The 20,830-nt window shown below is 54.6% G+C and overlaps 3 protein-coding genes across 3 annotated transcripts; 2 read left to right on the top strand and 1 right to left on the bottom strand.

Annotated features, from left to right (window-relative positions):
• Positions 1-17: 17 nt before the first annotated feature.
• On the top strand, positions 18-1,894 carry PHYSODRAFT_529597 (hypothetical protein; the record flags this gene model as incomplete). The annotated part of the gene is made up of 2 exons (XM_009539165.1): positions 18-598; positions 1,303-1,894. 2 exons carry the CDS (start codon positions 18-20, stop codon positions 1,892-1,894), a joined length of 1,173 nt encoding a protein of 390 aa, XP_009537460.1.
• A 2,184-nt stretch (positions 1,895-4,078) lies between these two features.
• On the bottom strand, positions 4,079-4,327 carry PHYSODRAFT_288968 (hypothetical protein; the record flags this gene model as incomplete). Its single annotated transcript, XM_009539164.1, has 1 exon — positions 4,079-4,327. One exon carries the CDS (start codon positions 4,325-4,327, stop codon positions 4,079-4,081), a length of 249 nt encoding a protein of 82 aa, XP_009537459.1.
• Positions 4,328-7,862: 3,535 nt separating this feature from the next.
• Positions 7,863-8,171, top strand: PHYSODRAFT_427517 (hypothetical protein; the record flags this gene model as incomplete). Its single annotated transcript, XM_009539163.1, has 1 exon — positions 7,863-8,171. A coding segment is annotated over one exon (309 nt), but the record flags the coding sequence as incomplete, so codon positions are not given.
• Between the last annotated feature and the right edge of the window lie 12,659 nt (positions 8,172-20,830).

Genomic DNA, 20,830 nt, shown 5'->3' with positions numbered 1-20,830 from the left:
GACCGACGCGGACCACCATGGCGCCACCCCGCCTCCTCTTCGCTGCGGTTCTCGCCGCGCTGAGCACGACCGGCTTGGCGACCGCCGACCTGCCGGTGTCGGTGCAGTACGACGCCACCTTCACCATCGCGGCCTCGCGCGGCGCGATCTGCTCGGGCGCCGGCAAGGCGCCGGCCGGCACGGCCTGTCCGCTCAAGGGCGACGTGGCCACGGCCGACTGCCACTCGTACCTCTTCTCCTTCGACGGCAAGCAGTGCACGGCCAAGGAGGACGCCGAGTGCGCCATCGTGCTCGGCGATACGTGGGGCTGCGTCTTCCCGTCCGTCTCGGGCGGGACGGCCACGCCCTGCCCGACCACCTACGAGTCCGGCACGTCCGACGTGACCCCTGCTGCCACGAAGGGCGGCGACCATGACTACCCCAGCTCCACCCCGGCACCCACCACGCCGTGCCCGGGTACCAACCTGCCCATGCCAATCGACGACACGCCGACACCGGCTCCGACCAAGGAGGAGTCTGGCTCGGCAGGCTACACGCCAGCACCGACCACGCCGTGCCCCGAAGAGGAGAAGCCGACACCAGCTCCGCCCAAGGAGGAGTCTGGCTCGGCAGGCTACACGCCGACGCCAGCGCCGACCACCCCGTGCCCGGAAGGCGAGACCCCTGCTCCGACCACCCCTTGTCCGGAGACCGAGGCACCGGAGACGCCGTGTCCTGAAGGCCCGACTCCAGCTCCGAGTACACCCTGTCCGGCAACGGAGGGCCCTGAAACCCCGTGCCCAGAGACGCCCAAGCCCGACACTCCTTGTCCGGAGACGCCAGCCCCGACCACTCCGTGCCCGAAGACGGAAAGCCCCGAGACCCCATGTCCTGAAACACCAAAGCCCGACACTCCGTGCCCTGAGACGCCTGCTCCAACTACTCCGTGCCCTGATACTCAAGCTCCGGAGACTCCGTGCCCTGAAACACCAGTACCAGATACCCCATGCCCCGAGACGCCTGCGCCAACTACTCCGTGCCCAGACACTGAAGCGCCGGAGACGCCATGTCCGGAGACGCCAGTTCCGGATACTCCGTGCCCCGAGACTCCAGCCCCTACGACTCCATGTCCTGACACTGAAGCACCGGATACACCATGCCCTGAGACACCAGCACCGGAGACTCCGTGTCCTGAAACACCCGGACCGGAAACACCTTGTCCCGAGACTCCTGCTCCAACTACTCCGTGCCCCGAGACTCCAGCTCCTACGACTCCATGCCCCGAAACACCAGCTCCAGAGACGCCATACCCCGAGACCCCAGCCCCGGAAACTCCGTGCCCCGAGACCCCAGCTCCAGAGACACCATGCCCCGAGACCCCAGCCCCGGAAACTCCATGTCCCGAGACCCCAGCTCCGGAAACTCCGTGCCCCGAGACTCCAGCTCCGGAAACTCCGTGCCCCGAGACTCCAGCTCCAGAGACGCCATACCCCGAGACCCCAGCCCCGGAAACTCCGTGCCCCGAGACTCCAGCTCCGGAAACTCCGTGCCCCGAGACTCCAGCTCCAGAGACGCCATGCCCCGAGACTCCAGCTCCGGAGACACCATGCCCCGAAACACCAGCTCCAGAGACGCCATGCCCCGAGACCCCAGCCCCGGAAACTCCATGTCCCGAGACCCCAGCTCCGGAAACTCCGTGCCCCGAGACTCCAGCCCCGGAAACTCCGTGCCCCGAGACTCCAGCCCCGGAAACTCCATGTCCCGAGACCCCAGCTCCGGAAACTCCATGTCCCGAGACCCCAGCTCCGGAAACTCCGTGCCCCGAGACTCCAGCTCCAGAGACGCCATGCCCCGAGACTCCAGCCCCGGAAACTCCATGTCCCGAGACCCCAGCTCCGGAAACTCCGTGCCCTGAGACTCCAGCCCCGGAAACTCCGTGCCCCGAGACTCCAGCTCCGGAGACACCATGCCCCGAAACACCAGCTCCAGAGACGCCATGCCCCGAGACCCCAGCCCCGGAAACTCCATGTCCCGAGACCCCAGCTCCGGAAACTCCGTGCCCCGAGACTCCAGCTCCGGAGACACCATGCCCCGATACTGCACCTCCCCCGAGCACTCCAGCCCCGGAAACACCGTGCCCAGATGATGGTCGGCAAATTAACTACGGCGAGCAGAATCAAGACCAGCACGGGCGCCGCGCGTAGGCAGTCTCCCAGCCAATGCTCGGATTCACCTCTATTTACATGTTTGCGTTACAATGGGCGGCCATCTGCAGACGGGGAAGAAGATCAGACAGCGAGCACTGCGGCGGCAGCAAGCCTCACAACTTCGAGCACTAGTAACAACATTGCAGTCAGTCCCCTTTCCTTGGCCAGTCCCCGAATCGATGAATGAAAAATAATTAAGCATGGACATTTTTCTTTTAAAGTCTTGTCATAGCTTTCGATTGTGTTGGCCCAAAACCTCAGAACGATTGTGATGGCACACAGTTAGTCCAGCATAACTCTTTGTCGATGTCGGGGTACTTGTCGCCATGATGCTCAACTTCGCCCAGTTGAATGACTGGCTGCTAGTGCCGCTTTCGCTAGGACCCGGAAAACGTATTGCATCGTTATTGTGAAAACCGATTAGAAATTCTAATTACCGTAATTAGAATGTCTTATTGGATTGTTAATCCGCCGATTTAGTGACTTAATAAGACCGATGAACCGCGATTAGATAAATCCGACCTCCTAATGAGACTGGGGTACCTGGATTTATACTCAGATTACTTACTACCTAGGAGACTACAGAGTAAGAGCATATGAGTCGGATTTACATTTGCTAATCGGCCGATTAAGCCAGAGCCGGCCGATTTGCTTGCTACAGTATTCAGACAGAATGTCAAAACAGGAAAAGCCGCACGCTATAATACATGCAACTGAGATATGCAGGCGACGCGTTTAAGCGCGGTGTTGTCGCTGCACTTGGCGAGTCTCGGGCCATGCACGTTGATTGAAATTGCTAGGCTGCACATAATTACGAGACCGATGAGCGATTTATACTCCGATTATAATTGAGATATTCCCGTTTATTAGTCTTCAAATCCGCTGTGAGCGATGTTTAACCGGCTCACGTTGATTGAAATTGCTAGGCTGCACATAATTACGAGACCGATGAGCGATTTATACTCCGATTATAATTGAGATATTCCCGATTTATTAGTCTTCAAATCCGCTGTGAGCGATGTTTAACCGGCTCACGTTGATTGAAATTGCTAGGCTGCACATAATTACGAGACCGATGAGCGATTTATACTCCGATTATAATTGAGATATTCCCGATTTATTAGTCTTCAAATCCGCTGTGAGCGATGTTTAACCGACTCACAATACTAAATGTAGTAAAGTCGATAATGGGCTCGATCGGTGCTTTCCGGATGCAAAGGTAGTAGACAACACTTAAACGACACCAAAGGTAGTGACGAACATGTATAAATCAAATCGTTGTCGAACTTGGCAAGAAACCTTTTTTTAGAAATCATTTTTTGCGACGCCAAAGTCGTGCCGAAGAAGCTCGGAAGGAAATTTTAGGCGGTAACCGCATCGCCTTGTAATGGTAGAACAGCTAGACAGAGTGAGTGAGTGTCGGTTGCTTAGTTCATGAAATGGAAAGGGAGAAAACAATGAGCGCAGCATTACAGAAAACCGAAGTCATATAGCGCTAAGATCATGAGGCGAATTTTGAAGAAGAAGTAAACTCAGCTAGTAGGTGAAGAGTAAGTAGCCAAGAAGAAGAAATCCCTACCCATCTTCATCCACGCAGGCTACGTATTCTTGGGACTAAACTACGGTCAGCAGCGTTCATTCATGGACGGACAACCATAGCGTCACTCTCTCAATCGCCAACGAAGGTGAGCACGCTAACGACGAACATGGGGGTCGTTCGGATGCGCCGCGTTCCAGTGCTCCAAGAAGTACGCGTACTTTCTCCCATTCTTCGTGCGGAGCCCTCAGGCCACTCAGTTCATCCTCGATTTGGGCCGGCGTTTTTCCATCTAAGAACCATTGGTATGCCTTCCCCTCCCATTTACGGACCCACGCAGCCAGTGCTTCCCCCGTCATAAGTCGGGGTTTGCTCTCTCTTCTTCGTATTTTTCGTCTTCATCGTCTTCGTCTTTTTCGTCTTCATCGTCCGTGTAGTAGGCTCGCAAAAACCTCTTGCCATTGCTGGTGTCAACCGCACGGGCTGGAACGGCTGCGTCAGTCGAAGTCAGAGCAGGCAGCTCAGCCTTGATGCCGCCCGCACTAGCATCGACAGTAGAGAGAAAAGTTGACGCAGCCACGAGGAGGAAGTAGGTAAGACGCATGCTTGGTCTTGGAGGGTTGACTGGATGTCGGTGGCTTCGGGGGAGGGGAAGTTGATGAATAAACGATTCCGGCATGGCGTACTTCGCCGACGATACGGCGCCACCGATCTCGAGGTTGAGCAGCTCAAAGCTACTACTGTATCATAACATGTACATGTACTACATGTACTGTAATACATGTAGTACACAAAGTAATCAACACATACAAAAAAGAAGATATACTGATTACTGTGTTTGACTGTATGGTACAGCAACGTAATCATCATATCTTGATATTTGTATGGAATCATGGGCTTTGCTCCGCGGTGTTGGCAGCAACACAGCAAGGCAGTCGCTGCACCCCTGCGAGAAGAAGATTCTCTCACCCGGTGAGTAGAGTGGTCGGCTCACCGGAATGCTCGGCACTGAGCCGACCTCCGCAACTATTAATACGCGCGGCCCTGCATCGCGGGCACCTCGCGCGGTTTGCTGTGGCTGCGCGACGTTGCGACCTTCGTTGGCCCATGCTGTGCTACATGTAATACATCCGTATGTATTATATTTTACTACTACGGTAAGTAGATATTTCCAGTTAGTGGCTGGAAGACACGCAGACAACGTTTTGCTGAACTGTCTCACGTTGTCAAGCTGTGCAAATCTATGCCAGGTTCGAGTAGAGTACATCACTCGAGAGCCAGTACTTACAGTAAATGAGTGGTTTTACATTAAGGAGTACGATAGGTTTCGTGTTTTTTCTGAACCCAATTATTAGTGTATCCGGGGCCCGGATTCCGGGCAAGTACAAGGCATTGATAAAATAGGCGCTGTTCCGGGATGCCTATGATCTGGCCTATAATTTGGACTATTCTATTCAACTTATGTTATGAGGTTGTCTGAAATGTTCTAAGCCAGGTGATCAGCACCGATATCTGATATGATCCCGGTGGCAGTACGTGTCTGTCTCTGGTCGAGGTGCCTCTCTTGGTGTCCGCTGGAAGAGATCCAAACCGATGAGTAATCTTGTTCCTTGGGCTACTGTCCTTGGATTTCTGCGAATCAAAAAGTAGCTATAATACTTTTACACTAATAATAAGTACCCACTATTTTCTTTCGATCTGTTGCCATGCGTTTCCAGTTTTACGACGATTTAGAGGCAAAATTAAAAATTTCGCCAGCGGCAAGAAAATAGTGGGTACTTATTATTAGTGAAAAAGTATTATAGCTACTTTTTGATTCGCAGAAATCCAAGGACAGTAGCCCAAGGAACAAGATTACTCATCGGTTTGGATCTCTTCCAGCGGACACCAAGAGAGGCACCTCGACCAGAGACAGACACGTACTGCCACCGGGATCATATCAGATATCGGCGCTGATCACCTGGCTTAGAACATTTCAGACAACCTCATAACATAAGTTGAATAGAATAGTCCAAATTATAGGCCAGACGCCTATTTTTATCAATGCCTTGTACTTGCCCGGAATCCGGGCCCCGGATACACTTGAGAATATGCGGGCGAGGCTTGGTAGTCGAGTGTTGGGTAGGAATGAAATTCGAAAGAGAATTAGAATGAGTTAGGCCAAACTAACTATCATATCCCAGTCTCCTATGCTTAAAAATGAATCATACCAACGCATACCTCCTACTTCCAAGGATTAGAGGCTGGGGATCAACAAGTAAATGTTGCAGATCGTATCCAGAAAGGCAACTTCAACTTGTCTTTCTCTCAGCCAATCAGAAGTGCAAATCTTGGGGATCCGCCAATCAGATCTTAGTATCCCACCACGTGTACCACAATTGCCTACCATCGGCAATAATCTCACAGCAAGCACGTGCCTCCATACGGAGACACACAACTAGACTGCGAAGGATACAATCGCAACACCCCCACTCAATTCGCAGTCTACCCGAGCACTCAGTGATGTTACTGCGCTCGAGCAGATAGCGAAGAGTCTTCGTCGAGAGTCTCTTGTTTAGGAAATCAGCGAGTTGGTTCTTGGACTCAACGTAGTCGAGCTCCACAACGCCACTCGTGATCTTCTCGCGGATGAAGTGGTAGCGGATGTCGATGTGCTTGGTGCGAGCTTGGTAGCCGACATTATTCGCCAACGTCATGTCACCTTGGTTGTCCTCGTAGATCACCGAAGGTCCATCCTGCTCCGCACCCAAATCTTTGAGCAGGTCGGTTTCTAGAGAACCCCGGTGAGAAGCACTGGGATGCTGGTATCCGTGTGGTGAGGTACCTGTTGAAGATCAAGAATCTCGGAATCGTCGACGATGGATTGCTTGGCACGGAGCTCGTCGTGTACTCGGACGCCGACTGGTCTGGTAACCGCGACGACAGACGCTCTGTCAGCGGAATGACGCTGATGATGTGGGGTGCTCCCGTGGTTTGGCGCTCGACGTTTCAAAAGACGGTCGCGCTGAGCTCGACTGAGGCGGAGTACATGGCTCTCAGCGAATGTGTGAAGGAGGTGGTGCTAAAGGGGGCCGCCCCCAGTACGAGACATTTGACCACGTACTTCCGGTCCGGGCACCACTTTGCGTAGATGGTGATGTAGAGGGCCAACGCGATGTCGCCGGAAACACACACGGAGAAGAGCGGAAAGATATTCTTCACCTTGTAGGCGTAGATCAACTTGGCAGTGAAAGTAAGTCGTTAGTGATGAATATGTTAGGTAGTACTGTCAGGAGGTGGACGTCACGGCCACGAGCGAGACGGTGAGCTCAGCCGCGGCGCCATTTGGCGGTGTTGCAGCTGGTGCCGGAGTGGGACGCGTATCCAGCGGACCGCGTGGACGGCAGGATCGGCAGTACTTGACCCCACCCGCTCAGGCTGCACGAGTACTGCGAGCTCGAGTGTGAGCTCGCTTCCGATTTGGACGGCTAGCGAGTAGCCGGATAAGTCAGCAACAGCGCGCTCGGGAGCGAGCGCGAGACGGACGAACGCAAGGCGGGCGAAGCGTGGCTGAACGCCACCACGGACTCTGTGGACGACTACACGGCAGTGGACGACGGCAGGGTGACGAACGAGGAAGCACGTTGACTTCCAAGTCTCTCGACGGCTTCCACGAGTATGGTAGGCGCGCATGGGTGTACAACCGAATGGCTCGAGACGGCGATAAGATCAGAACTCAGTTCGTGCACGGCAGGTTGACGTGTATTGTAGTTAGGTTTTGGTCTCGTGTGGGGCTATCCCTGTAATGGGGTTACACGAGAGTTACCCGAAGGGTTACGAAGTGGATACACACTGTCTAACCTAAATCAATAGGAGAATCAGTACACGACTTCAGAGCCACTGATTATGCATATGACTAGGGTTCACTATGCTAGATAGTGAACCGGATACATTTACACCGTAGGCGGCGTTGCCGCAATAAAGGGAAATACATTCAGTTTGAGATTCACACAGTTAAGAGTTAAGGGTTGACTCTTGGAGTCCGTAAGGAGTACGGACTCGTACGTTCTGGTATTAGAACGGGCTATCTTAAGCTGAGACTCTGTGAGTCTGTTAAGCTTCCTCTGACGCAAAGCTACGGCAGCCCCGCTGCAATCCCCCAGTCGAGACACCAACCCGGCGTCATTTTTAGCTACTTTCCCGACGTGGTAATGTTTGCCTTGTTCCTGTTGCCGTTTGAGAAGCTCAAGCTTGTGGTTGAAACCAAGTGCTCGTCAGCCATCCCCGTCCTGCTGTGCTCCATCATATTCGTGAACAGCGGTCTGTGGCTCATCAGCGGGATAGTCGACGACGACCTCTTCATTGTGGTGCTGAATGCCGTGGGCGTCTTGCTGGCTGCTATCCAGATAACGCTATACTCCATATACCGCCCAGGTAGAACGGTGTCAGCGGCAGACACGGGCGAGCTTGAGCTTGATACCGCGGTGAACCTAGAATTGAGCGCGCCCAGGCAACTCTCGACGCCGAAGAGCATATCGTTTGTGTCGTTGTCATCCCCAATTGCTCCTATCAGCTTTGTTCACAGTTCGTAAGAACTGTCGTTTGCGCTCCTGCGGATTGCTTGATATAATACAACGTAATAGCTTATGTTGTTGTATTGTTAAGCGCATCTCCACCCGTGCTGAGTAGAACTAAAAGTGCCTACAACGGCACAACCATGCTAAAGGCAGTACCCAGTTCCACCGGCCATTGAGACTCGCTGCGAGCGCGTTAAAGCTCTTGGCAAGGCATCGGCAAGTCCTAGCTGTATAAAGATGAACCATCAACGGATCGTTGCTGTCCACCAGCTTATTCTCAATGGCGGCACGGGGCGCGCCTTGATGCCGATGGCGACTTGACCAGGCATGGCGGTGGTTGTAAGTGGTTCTCGGAGTTGGCATACCCTTCAGCCAACTTTTTGCTAAAACAAAATAACCCATTTCCTCATGCAGTCAGAAAACTTTCTTAGTGTCAGTTCAATTCGAGTAATTTTAACTACAATAGATGGTTCCAAAACCTTGAGTGATTTAGGTTACAGACCTTTCCTTTGGGATTTTGCACTGAGCGATTTAGACTAGGTACGTTGATCCGCAAAACAATCTGTGACCGATCTAGACTACTACTAAAATAGCTGGGCCCATCCTCAGCTCAGTTCATCGTTTTCGGTCACCGCAGCAGCCCCCCCGCCTTTGCTCATGGTAAGAACTCCGCTGCTGTGGCGCCGCACTAGCTAGATTCCCTGTCGTCGTGAAAGCGACTTGACACGATGTGGGAAAGGATTTATATCTGCACCCATGTCTGACCGCTGGGATGGGACGGCCTTTCGCCTGACTGTGACTGGTCGCAGTGGACAGGAATCCAGTGACGTGGAGTGTGACATGTGGATAGTGGATGCGCATGGTGGATTTGGCGGGACCCGGTGCTTGCAGTAAGCATGGGCTCACAGGATCGGAGATGTGCCCACCGGATGAGCGCTTATATTCTAAAAAATAACACATGAGTAACACATGCTGTCCGTCCGACGACTTCCCTGACCGCAGGATAAGCCTAAGGCGCGCAAGTGCAACCAGTGAACGTATCCTGGTTGCTGCCTGCATTGGCTCCGTCAAGACATCGGACCAACCCCCAAGTTCACCATGCCCACCATGCTCCCATGCGCCCAAGACCTCGCTGGACGAAGAACACTGTTTGCCGGATTGTGGTGCACCCGGTAGCGACGCACCGGATACCAAAGTGCCGTACCGAATGGGGCCGGACCAGATGATCAATTCGGTCTGATCCCTGGTGCCCATACTGGATCGCGACCGCACCAACAACAAGTCCAGTACTGCTGTGCGTGAATGCACTGTGGCAGCAATCCAGGACCGGATCGACCAAGAACGTCAAGCGACACAGGATAGCTCACGTGATTAGACGCAGAGGTCCAGTGCGGATCCGTCTCGCGCTCGCTCCCGAGCGCGCTGTTGTTGACTTGTCCGGCTGCTCGCTAGCCGTCCAAATCGGAAGCGAGCTCACACTCGAGCTTGTAGTACTCGTGCAGCCTGAGCGGGTGGGGTCCAGTGCTGCCGATCCTGCCCACCACACGGTCCGCTGGATACACGCCCCACTCCGGCACCAGCTGCAACACCGCCAAATGGCGCCTCGGCTGAGCTCACCGTCTCGCACGTGGCCGTGACGTCCACCTCCTTACAGTTCTACCTAACATATTCATCACTAACGACTTACTTTCACTGCCAAGTTGATCTACGCCTACAAGGTGAAGAATATCTTTCCGCTCATCTCCGTGTGTGTTTTCGGCGACATCGCGTTGGCCCTCTACATCACCATCTACGCAAAGTGGTGCCCGGACCGGAAGTACGTGGTCAAATGTCTCGTACTGGGGGCGGCCCCCTTCGTATTGGTCACTCTCTACGCGGTTTTGGGCTATCCCCCAGTCGAGACACCAACCCGACGTCATTTTTAGCTACTTTCCCGACGTGGTAATGTTTGCCTTGTTCCTGTTGCCGTTTGAGAAGCTCAAGCTTGTGGTTGAAACCAAGTGCTCGTCAGCCATCCCCGTCCTGCTGTGCTCCATCATATTCGTGAACAGCGGTCTGTGGCTCATCAGCGGGATAGTCGACGACGACCTCTTCATTGTGGTGCTGAATGCCGTGGGCGTCTTGCTGGTTGCTATCCAGATAACGCTATACCCCAAGCATTGAAACTACCGGTTCATCACCAGTTTGTACCGATGGGGGGACAACACACAGCGCCCGAATTAATCCTGTTTGGGCTGGCTAGCAACTTTATCGCTTCCTATCCTAGTATAAAACCGTCAGAGACGAGCAAGTAATGAACGCACTGTCTTCGTCAGGCGTGCGAAGTATCGGGAGTAGATAGCCGTGTATAAATACACATAAACAACCGGATAACAACGAATGCATTTTAAATTTCAAATCGGAAGTATTTGTCGTCGTAATCTGTTTGATGACACGTACCCGAAGATCCGCGTGAACGTTGAATTCTTGGTCGTCTGGAGCTGCTTGGTCCTTGTTTTGCGAAGTGCGCCGGGAATGCACCATGGCTATAACTCACCAGCGTACTAGATCCGTTTAGCAAACCATTGAAAGCAACAGCAAACAATACTACTCACACATACCCACGGCGCACATCGCGTTTATCGTCCGACAGCAACAGCAGCACCAACACGTTTAATCGATTAATACTCCGATATAGAAATCAGCCCGCAACAGGCAGCACTGAGCCCACATCATACTGCATAGGGAGAGTATACCAAACCGGCGACGTCCGCGAAAACCAAAAAATAAAAATGAATGTTGAAGCACGGTGCGTGTGTGGGTCACACCGTGTCAATCCGTAGAACTAGAATATCAACAGAAAGGCAATAGAATTGCGCAGACTTATCCCCAGAATATACTTCGCTCTCACTACCAAATCTGCGCTTTTGGTGAGTTCTGACGCTGCGGCAGCCACCGCCACCCTTATCAGGGATATACTTTGCTGCCGTGGTTGCAGCGCTTGCCAACCGCGCATTTTGGTAGTGACTACTACTGGGTTTAATATCTTCTACGTTTTTGAGGAACCGCAGCGCAGTTCGACGAGGATACGCGTCAGTCGACGCTGTCTGTGTCCATCTTCTAGGCTGAGTCTCTCGAGGTCTGCAGTCCCAATGGACAGGCGAAGCCGCTGCACGCGCGCATGCGCTTACTCAAGGTAGCACCGAGTAGCTGCCGCAGATGTAAACGACAAAGAGGACTTCAATGCGTGGTAGCTCCCTCCCGTTGTCGGGTGTGGTGAGTAATATGCTCGGCTCGGTGCCGAAGTTCGGGCAATTCTAGCAACCGCACCGACGTATACTGTCTGCAATCTGAGCCTTGCCGCACAAATCACGCAACCGCAATGCCTGCTTTGTTGGAACCGCCAGGTTCAAGCACCACACTCGTCTGTATCACCGTACAGGTCCTGGGCCTGGGGGGAGGTACCCAGGCCAGGTATCCAGTACAATGGTGTGGTCCACTACGTGGACCGTGCTCTAAACTACCAATACAAGTCACTTGGCAATCTGCCTTCTAACCCCAAAGACGCCTTCCACCTGAGTGCTCCAACAGATTAAGAGTCTTGTCTGTCTCTGATGGACTAGTGCGGCACCTCGAGAGCACGACCTTCTCGCTCTCCAACAGGTTAACAGCCGCAGTTAGCTCGGAAGCAAGGAGTGGTCATGGACACTGGAGGAGAGAGCGTGGACGTGACCGAGCAGGCGAACGCTGGGGTGGAAGCACCCAAGGTGAACTGTCGATTTCGATCTGAAGTGAAACTGCTAATGACGTGTGCTGAACAGGTTGGCTGCTGTCGTGCCGCGAGGACGCGAGTGATGGTAGTCAAGCTGGTTTCATCCTACCAGCGCAAGTTGGATAAGGTTCCAGCAAGAAGTAGTTAGTAGTGGGCGAACAAGATGTCACAGTTGAGGAGTTCCGGGGAGGGAAGTACTAGTCGCGTGAGGTGATCACGAAAGGACAAGTCGCGTGCGGTGAACACGTGCGCAAGGCGCTGTAAGGTGTGGCCGAGTCATCTGACAAGGTGGCTGGACGAGAATTTCGGGTAGAGCTTAGCGGACCGCAGCAAGAGATGCTGGCATGTGTCACGCGGCATACACCGACGGCAGATCCACTGATGACAGCTTGAAGCGCGAAGACACGAACCCGGCGCACGAGTGCGTCGCTTGAGGGGGGAATGTTGGAACCGCCAGGTTCAAGCACCACACTCGTCTGTATCACCGTACAGGTCCTGGGCCTGGGGGGAGGTACCCAGGCCGGGTATCCAGTACAAAGGTGTGGTCCACTACGTGGACCGTGCTCTAAACTACCAATACAAGTCACTTGGCAATCTGCCTTTTAACCCCAAAGACGCCTTCCACCTGAGTGCTCCAACATGCTTTGATCGCCTCATTATAATGCAGTTTGGCCTTGCCAATACACTGCCAGAATGGCCCAAAAAATGCGTGGAATCGGTATTATTACATCGATATACTGCCTCAATTGCAGATTGCCGCTTGTACCCACCATTCCACCTGCATAATTGCATTTTAGCAACCCTTTATATCGAACAAACATGTGTCATTATATGCATATTCGCGAAAATATAAGGACCTCATACTTGAAAATTATATCGAGTCGCTAACTACGACTTGGGTGGTCTATATATTCCGAATTAATCCCTATTGGGCTGTCCGTACAACGTGTACCCCGTTGTACTACCAGGATGAATAATGGGCCATTGTTCAACAACGGCGGCTTGATGTGACATCATACGTCCACTAGTGTGCAAGCAGCACATACCTAAGCTTAGCGTTTGGCAACTAGTCCCCTAGACATGATTGAGTCTGGGACGTCGCGCGGATGTTCGCACGTCGCCAGATGTGTCACGACACAAGTGCCAAGACTCTGCGAGAGAGTCGAAGCACAAGGGCAGGTCTCATTGACTGAGGCGGGGCCGAAGAAGAACCTTGGGGTCCGCTGTGACCCTGGCTGTCGCGCTCGAGGGCGCTGACAGCAATGGAACCGCACATGGTCCCGGACATGAAGCCGTACATGGTCCCGGACATTGTGCCGAAGTCGGCCCTGGGCATGGAACCGTATATGCCTCGGCTTGAGCAAGTATGGCTTGGCCCTGAGTGCGCAGCGCAAGCTGCACAGGCACTCGGTCGAGTAGCGCGACAACGCCTTGAGGCTAAGTCGGCCCTCTGTGTCTGACAGAGCATTGGTGAGTCATGTTCCCACCTCTGGACAGACACAAGGGCGTCCGATGGGACTGCCAGGGCGCTGGATGCGTCCAACAAGACGACGAAGAAGAAGGGAGGCATCACTGACACGATGATCTCCATGAAGATGGTGCAGTGTATCAGCAACCGAGGGCCGCATGTGGAGCTGCCTCAACAAGCAACTCCAGTGCTGAGAGTCATTACTCGGCATGAGCATTGACAAGGGTGGTGTTCGATGACACCACCAGTTGGGTAACCAAGGACCACTGACTAGCGGGTAACTTAGTTCCGCACAGAGCGGGTAATGCTGAGGAGGCCGCTCAAGGCACCTCCGGCGTGGGTAACCCAGTTCCACACCAGGTCTCTCAGACCTAAACTGATGAGGAAGGTGCACGATGCACTTCCTGTGTGGGTAACATAGTTCCACACGCGTCACTCAGACGGTAACTGATTGTGAAGCCGCATGATGCGCTTCCTGTGTGGGTAACGTAGTTCCACACGATGCCGTAAGGCTCCGCATGAGCCGGAAGGAGTCGCTTGAAGCGACTTCAGCGTGTGTAACTTAGTTCCACGCACGGTCAGTATGACGAAGACTAGTGATCAGGTCACTTGTGGTGTATGACCACACGGAGTTTAAGAGGCTCGTGACACCGTCACGATGTTATAGCCGCGCGGTCCTCGTGAAGGCGCCGCGCGGCTCTGATTTTAAGCGGGGGAGGAGTGCGCAGAAGCACATCCTTCCTCCAAGGGCTTGGCACCCGGTCATCATGGATGACGTTCGACTGGGTGTCGACCAGCACAGCTGTGGCCATGTGCACAGAAGACGTGGCTTGGGTACACGACGTCCCTGTGGCGATGCATGTTGCGTCGTCGATGACTCGGCGAGCATGATCGATTACGACTGGAATGTGTCTGCCGGAGGGCGACACCTCAATGACCACATGGAGGAGCATGCTCGGTCTGAAGGCAAAGACCGCTGTGCGGCAGGGATCGTTGGTACGGTCTGTCGCGCCTAGCCCTGTGCGGCGTTGGGACAATGACTCGGTGCCGAGATGGCTGAGTCTGAGTATGCGTGCATGCCATGCAGGTACTCTGAATGCAGGACAAGCCGTACGCTGTCATGGGTGCCATAGCCCGAAGACGTGGGTAACAGAGTAACACGTCAAGTCACGCAGACTCAAACTGCATCCAGGCTGGTAGATGCCACGCCTTGGTCGATGATGTTGACCCGGAGCCCACGCAGGGTAGTCGCCCACGCCACCGGAGTCTGCTGGTATAGCGACTCGGCGCAGCATGGTGGCGCGAGGTTAGGCGGCCGGCTGCCGCCTGGCCCGCCGGGGCTCAAATCTTAAGTGTGGGAGGGGATCGGAAGTGCCCTTCCTCCCGAGGTCTCTGGCATGAGACTTGCTTTGTCGTGGAAGCCAGTGTAGTGGCTGCATGGTGCAGCCACTCACGAAGTATTGCACGAAGGTACTGGACCTGATGCATCGCTGCTCAGATCCCATGGTCATGGTGACCGATGGCCAGCAACCTTGGCAGTGGCTACTGTCGCTGTTGGACCGAAGATGGCGCGCGCATTCGTTGCTGGAAGGCAGGCAAGGACATGGCAGCCAGTCCGCGACTTGGTCCGCGGACGATGGCATATGTACATACGCAACATCATGCCGCAGCGTCACGCTGTTGCTACACTGGACGCGGTACATCTACCGGCCAGGTAGCCATCATCACCACGCCAAAGCTCCAGGCTGTTGCTACGATGGGCGCGGCACGTCTGCCGGCCAGGTAGCTATCAGTCCCGAGCATGGGTGTTGCCCACGAGGGGAGAACCCGAACGTGTTGCCTTTGCAGGCATCCACAGTTGGCGCGGCGCATGACGCACCTGTAAGGCGCGAAGCCATACGCGTGCACGTGGCACATACTACCTGTGAGGTAGTCGCGGTGCGTGACGCTCACTTTGCGCGTGGCACTTGGTGTACGCGAGGTACCCGCAGTGCACGCGACACTTCTTGTGCACGTGGCACTTGAGGTGCACGAGGCACTTACAGCAGTCGTGGTACGTGTCATACACGACATACCTTTGGTGTATGAGGCGGTGCCCTCGTACACCTTGAGGTCCTGTATGGACCGTGTGCCATGCGGTCTTGCGCGCACACCGACCTGGTGTTGGTCGCCGCGACGCAGGGTGCGATCGCCGGTGACGGAAGGTACACCCCACACCACGATGAAGTACCCTTGCAGTACCCTGGTGTCGATGGAAGACACCTTAGCGTCGGCGACGTTATGCCCGTGGCACGCTGCTTGGCTTTAGACAAGCCCGCCGCGTTGCTCTGTATGATGAGCGGGTTGCTGGAAGCAGCCATGGTCGCTCAAGCAAACACGACGTTGAAGCATGACGCTTCATGGCTGTGGTCAGCGCTTGACCATAGCCCATGGGTCGAGCCGACGTATTCGGCCGACCAGCACACCGTGCTGTGACGAGCGGGGCCCTGTGGGGCCGCTGTCACGGCTGGAGATCTCTCTATGGTTACGCTACGCGCTGACCGGAAAGGTGCCGTCCCTCGCGGGAGACACCGCCGCACGAATGTGCCAGCAGGGCCCAAGGGCCATGCGACGCCAACTGCTGGTGGTCTACGAGAGGCACCGCAAGTTTGGAGGCACATGCATCCCGTGCTGAGGCACTCTGCGCCAGTCTTGCGGCGGCAGCGCCCGAGAACTCGACCTTTGGGTGTTCGGATATTCTCGATGCTGATTGGAGAATCAGATGTGATTCTCAGTTAAGTGGGGGAGGATGTAACGGGGTACATTCAAGTGTACCCATTACATGAAGAGTGACGGGTGTCACTCTCCCGGGTACATGGTACATGGTACCAGTACCTCCGCAAGCCAACCATTTGAGTTGTGTGGGCTTCATTATAGTTAACTTGTAGTTTGTATTAAGACCGAGTTAACCTCTACCGAAATACAGTCAGTCTTATAACCTACTCCTTTGTAGCAAACCGTTCTCTTAGAGGCCGGGAACTGGTGAACTGCTGTTCACCTGGATAGTAATATTCACACGCACTTCCTCTGTGCATTGTGCTGTGTGACCCCGTCACAGTGAACGCGATCACCGCAATCATGGAGTATGTGATGCCTCTGGTCGATGACCTGCTCACCGACCTGGAGATGTGATTGTGGTACTGCTCGCTTGACGCTGCGAGCGGGTTTTGGGCTATCATGATGACGCAGCAATCACGTCAGATCTCTGCGTTTGTGTGCGCCTTGGGCCATTTCGAGTGGCTCCGGATGCGATTCGGGCTCAAGAACGCGCCCATGATATATCAGAGGATGCTAGACAACGCGCTGCGGGGCTTCGTCCAGCCGAAAGGTGGATGGAGCCACTTTGTGACACTGATGGAACAAGCAGAGGCGCATGACCAGGAGTCCACTCCAGACCGGACCGAACCGTCGGTTGCACCGAAGTCTCGGACCTAGCCCTCGCCCACCAAGTTCGAGGCGGGGCTTGGAGTTGGTCGTGTCGGGAATGCTGTGCCAGAGTTGATCAACAGTTCTCTCGCCGACATGTTTGCCGATGGGGAGCCTGATAGATCCTCGTTGGTGCCCGTATTCGAGCGAAGATCCTTCGTGTACGATATCTGTTTCGGGGGTGAGTCGTTCGATAGCTGTCTGGCTACGTTGGACCGACCCTTGGCACGGTTCGAAGAGTGCCGTATTAGTGTGAGCTTCACCAAGAGCATCTTCGTGCAACCGCGGGTGGACTTCCTGTCCCACGTGGTAACACACAACGGCATCTAAGGCGACCCGAAGAAACTGAAGGCTCTGACCGAGCTCTCGTTTCCACGGTCAAAGAAGGGGGTGCAAGCGTTTTTGGGTTCACTCAACTATTACAGTCGATTCATCCAGGACTTTGCAGTGTACGGTGCCACGCTCTACGAGCTCAAGGACGAAGACTTTTCAGCCGGAGGCGACCTCTCGGCCCCGAGACGAAGCTTCGCTGCACTGCAACAGAAGGTTGCGGACGCGCCGATACTGCGACACTTCGACCGCGACCGCGCGGTTCACGTATACGAGTGGGCCCTGAGCACAACGCTCATGCAAGAGCACGACGGAATGATGCACCCGGTGCGGTTCTGTGGCCGAGTACCCAAGGACGCCGAAATAAACTATCACCCAGCTGAGAATGAGGTTGTGACGCTGCTGCAGTTATTGAAGGTGTGTTACACACAGCTCGCAGGTCGGACCATCCACGTTTTCGACGCTCGAATGGGTTCACAAGTCGAAGTCTCTGTTCGGACGTGCGACCCAGTTTGCGGTGCTGCTGTCTCCGTGGCACTTGGTCGTTACGCGCGTTAAGGAGAAGGATTGTGCCTTTGCACAACTCCTCCAGTCGTCAATCACAAGTGTCGTCTACCTCGAGGACTCGTTGGAACCAGTGACTCCACCGACACGTGGCTCACTGAGTGTTCGGATGGATCCTCATCTGCTGTACGCACGGCTGCCTCGTGACTACAGTGGCTATGTGCTCTCTTTCGATGGCTGGCTGTGCTAAAACTGAGAAACATGGGGATTACGGGAGTTGTGCATGGATTCTGTGGAAATTGCCGGATTGGTCGATAGTGATCGCTGCGAGTGCTTATCTCGAGGCTACGACTGTGAATCTAGCCGAGTAGTCGAGAATGAACAACGGCATGACCGCAGCCTTAGAAACCGGGGCTGGGGAGTTGGTTATCGTCGGAGACTCGAGCCTCGCAATCCAGCAATCCCTAGGGGTGATTGCATGTCGTAAGGAAACACTGATGGCACAACTCACCCGACACAAAGAACTGAGAACGAAGTTTCGGTCAGTGAAGTACCTGCACGTTGTTCGCGAGTTCAACGCTGCAGCAGACTCTTTAGCGAGCGAGACTTTGAAAAAAAGGTTTCGGTGACTGTGAACGACAAGACTCGGATTGGAGAGCTGGTTCAGCTGAACCGCATCCAAGAGGTTATCTACGAACCGCCAACCGATACCTCGTCAGCAGAAAGGTCCAAGGAAGAGACCCCATGTGTAGTGAGCTCGATCCGAGTACTTGACGCATCAGATACGATCCGTCGCAAGAGTTTTTTCGATTTCGTGCGGGAACCGCCATATGTATCGGTAGTGACCAGGCGAGAGGCGACAGGCGAGAGAACGCGAGAGGCGGATCCGCTTTGTAGACGAAGAACAAGTGATGAACCAGGAAGATTGTAGCCCGGACGCAGCCCCGACCGAGACGACGATGCCGAACCCTCGGAACAACCAACACAACCGAGACCTGACGCAACGGTAGTTCCCGAACCGAGCGCTGAGGATATTGACCCTGTGGTAGTACAGGAGGAACGCCGTCGGCGTATCGGCGCGGCTCAGGACGAGGAACTTCGGTGGTCGAACCTCAAGACGGTATTGAAAGGCGACGAGGCGAAACTTGGTTACAAAGCAGCACGAGAGGCCTGGAAGATGTCCCATAAGTTTGTGCTGAGTGAGGACGAACTATTGTATTTCCTCGGTTCGAACCGTCGGTCAGGTCGTGACCGGTCCGAGGAGTCAACATTGCGGGTGGTGGTACTAACCACGATGGTACAGGAGGTGCTACAAAGCTGCCACGACTCGCTCGAGGGAGGCCATCACGGCATCACCCGAACGTACCACCGAGGGAAAGCTGACTACTACTGGATTGGGTTGTTTGCGGACGCCGAAAGACACGTAGGCTCGTGCCCAGACTGTAGCTCAAGTAAGAGCCGTCCGCAACTTCGCGGATACTCGCCGGGCAACATCTTAGCAGAAAGGCCGTTGCAGATAGTCTCGATGGATTTCGTAATTCCCCTGTCGAGGACTCGGCGAGGGAACCCGGCGCGGTTGCTGTTCCAGTGTGTATTCACGGGGTTTGTAATAGGTAAGGCCATGGCCGACACCTCAGCCCTACGCGTCACGCAAGCTTTCGAAGAGTGCGTCTACCGAAGCTTCGGTGCTTCTACCCTCATCCGACATGACAGAGACCCTCGCTTCATGGGCGAAGTCTTCCAAGCGTTTACGGAAATGATGCAATCGAGGTCTCGGGCCACCCTGAGTTATCGGCCACAAGCCAGCGGCCAGCAGGAACGCTCGGTTAAGACTGCCATACAGTCCGTCCGAGTGTACCCGGAAGACCCGCTGCAACAGGACTGGGATGAGATCGTGGAGAAGCTGATCTTTGCTATCAACAACTTGCAGGACGCCACGCGCAAGGACACGCCGTTACCTTGTATACGGCTGGGATGCGCGGACGACACTTCGAGCTATGTCTTCGTCACTGAAACGAGGCCGCGTCGCCAAACCGACGCCTTGGCTTGGAGACGAGAAGTCAATCGGCAACAGGAGATCGCGTTGGAGATGGCCAAAGCGTACCAGGCGACAGAGAAGGCCAAACGAGCCGAGAAGTATAACGAGACCCTGAGTCGACGCGAACGAGAATCTCTGCCGACGTCTGACCGAACCGAACCTTCAGGTGAAGACACTGAAACGACGAACCCGACCGATGACTCGTCGGCCGAAACCTCGAAGTCGCTCTTCGAGCAGGGTGATCGTGTCTGGCTCTACATGGAGCGTGTGAAACCGGGGCTAACGAAGAACTGGGCACATCGCTGGCATGGCTCCTTCCGAATCAAGAAGAAGGTGGACGAGTACGCGTATGAGCTGGCTCTACCAGACCGGAGTGGGTATAGATTCTACCCAGTCGTTCATGTGTCTCGACTGAAGAAAGTGAACGCGTATGGGGACCGACCGAAGGCTCGGTTAGTAACTGACGTCACGGATGGGACGAGACTAGACTTCGATGAAGAACTCCTACCCGAAGACAGCTTTGAACCGGACCACTTCACTGGTGAGTACGAGGTGGAGGCTATTCTGGACGATCGGACGCCGCTCTCGACGGGCACTGAACGCGCGGTCAGAGAGTTCCAAGTGAAATGGGTTGGTTATGATGAACCCACGTGGGAGCCACGTCCAACCTGTCGTGCGGAGGGATGCTGTACGATTACTTGCGCGCTAAGCGCAGCGATCGTCGTTTGCAGATGGTCCAAGTCGCAGACGAGGACTAGATGCGACTGGCGCAACATGATGAACTACCGGCGGGGTGATGCAGCCCGCCTCAACAGACGAAAAGAACTACTGCAGCAACCTTTACTACATGTATGCATATTGCACGAACTCTCGGATGGATCCTACGAACTACTCCAGTGGAGATATGGAGATGCTGTTTGAATTTGAGATTAGAAATCCGACCACGCCTACAGACTGAGAAACACTACACTGCATCGGGGAGTGTACGTGCAGGC

Source organism: Phytophthora sojae, assembly GCF_000149755.1.
Source record: "Phytophthora sojae unplaced genomic scaffold PHYSOscaffold_13, whole genome shotgun sequence".
Classification (NCBI taxonomy): domain Eukaryota; phylum Oomycota; class Peronosporomycetes; order Peronosporales; family Peronosporaceae; genus Phytophthora; species Phytophthora sojae.
The sequence above is the reverse complement of the archived record's forward strand: the minus strand, read 5'-3'. Positions and strand labels throughout refer to the sequence as shown.